Genomic DNA, 1451 nt, shown 5'->3' on the forward strand with positions numbered 1-1451 from the left:
AAAAAAAAAAAAAAAAAAAAAACAAACCAACAAAAAATTTTAAGAATTTTTCACTTTATTTTTTTTTAACAAATAAATTTATATAAATAAACATCTTTATAAAACAATTGCAACATTAAGTGCAACTAAATAGTAATAAAATAAAACAAACAACAAATGTTTACTTTAAAAATTACAGCAGAATTCTGTTAATGAGATTCTTACAACAATAAAGCAGCGGCAGCTAGCAACAGCAGAAGAAGAGCAGAACTCGTCAATACAGACAGACGTCAAGCCACGTCGAAGAACTTTATTATCCAAATATAAAAAAAATCTACTAGAAAGATAAAAGTTTAATAATTTTCATTAAAATAAACAAAACGTACGTATTATACGCAACGAGGCCGCTATGGGGTTGGCGGCTAAAATTTATGTAGTATCTCTACTTTTAATGGCCGGTAGTAGTCATTATAAGGTTCTGGCCGATGAACACAATCACAAAGTGAGTACAACATGAAGAGATTAATTGATTATTATTTTTTATAAATTTATTAATTACATTATGTTGTAGTACAATGATGGTGAAGAGGTGGTTTTATGGATGAATACCGTGGGTCCTTATCACAATCGTCAAGAGACTTATGCCTATTTTAGTCTGCCATTTTGCAGTGGTTCAAAATCGAGTATATCACATTATCATGAAACTTTAAGTGAAGCTTTACAGGGGGTTGAGTTGGAATTCAGTGGTTATGAAATTGAATTCAATCGTAAGTTCTAAAGTTTGCTAAGTCTTAGAAAGTTTATTAAATTTTTATTATTTTTTCCAGGTGATGTTGCTTCCAATGTTATTTGTATGGTTGATTTGACGGAGGATAAAGTTAAGGCCTTTACCTATGCTGTCATGAATGAGTATTGGTATCAAATGTATATCGATGGTTTGCCCATTTGGGGTAAGGTGGGTGAGAAGGATGAAAAAGATGGCAAATATTATATATATACACATAAGAAATTCGATATTGGTCGCAATGGCCAACAAATTGTGGACATTAGTTTGACTACGGAGAAGAAGGAGTTGTTGGTGGCAGGTTCGAAAATTAAATTTTCCTATGAAGTCAATTGGAAACCGAGTGTGGTGGAGTTTAAGGATCGTTTTGATAAATATTTGGATCCCAATTTCTTTCAACACAGAGTAAGTTTGATAGACTTGTCTATAGAAAATATTCTATAGCATGCGAAAGAGGCTTATCAATAGAAAATCTTCTGTAGCATGTGAAAGAGACTTTTCTATAGAAAATCTTCTTTAGCATGCGAAAGAGACTTTTTCTGTAGAAAATCTTCTGTAGCATGCGAAAGAGACTTTTCTGTAGAAAATCTTCTTTAGCATGCGAAAGAGACTTTTCTATAGAAAATCTTCTTTAGCATGCGAAAGAGACTTTTCTATAGAAAATCTTCTTTAGCATGCGAAAGAGACT

At 31.8% G+C, this 1451-nt stretch overlaps 1 protein-coding gene across 1 annotated transcript; it reads left to right on the forward strand.

Annotated features, from left to right (window-relative positions):
* The first annotated feature begins 6 nt into the window (after positions 1–6).
* LOC124420093 (transmembrane 9 superfamily member 3-like) lies at positions 7–1222 on the forward strand. The gene is made up of 3 exons (XM_046951916.1): positions 7–481; positions 551–746; positions 807–1222. The coding sequence occupies exons 1-3, from the start codon at positions 389–391 to the stop codon at positions 1205–1207; spliced, it is 690 nt and encodes a 229-aa protein (XP_046807872.1). The 5' UTR covers positions 7–388; the 3' UTR covers positions 1208–1222.
* The last annotated feature ends 229 nt before the right edge of the window (positions 1223–1451 follow it).

The sequence above is a fragment of the Lucilia cuprina genome, chromosome 5 (assembly GCF_022045245.1).
Source record: "Lucilia cuprina isolate Lc7/37 chromosome 5, ASM2204524v1, whole genome shotgun sequence".
NCBI classification, from domain to species: domain Eukaryota; kingdom Metazoa; phylum Arthropoda; class Insecta; order Diptera; family Calliphoridae; genus Lucilia; species Lucilia cuprina.

Coding starts and splice junctions, on each gene's coding strand:
- LOC124420093 (XM_046951916.1), top strand. CDS start 389: ATGGGGTTGGCGGCTAAAATTTATGTAGTATCTCTACTTTTAATGGCC. Junction 482..550: donor CCGATGAACACAATCACAAA/GTGAGTACAACA, acceptor ATTATGTTGTAG/TACAATGATGGTGAAGAGGT. Junction 747..806: donor TTATGAAATTGAATTCAATC/GTAAGTTCTAAA, acceptor TATTTTTTCCAG/GTGATGTTGCTTCCAATGTT.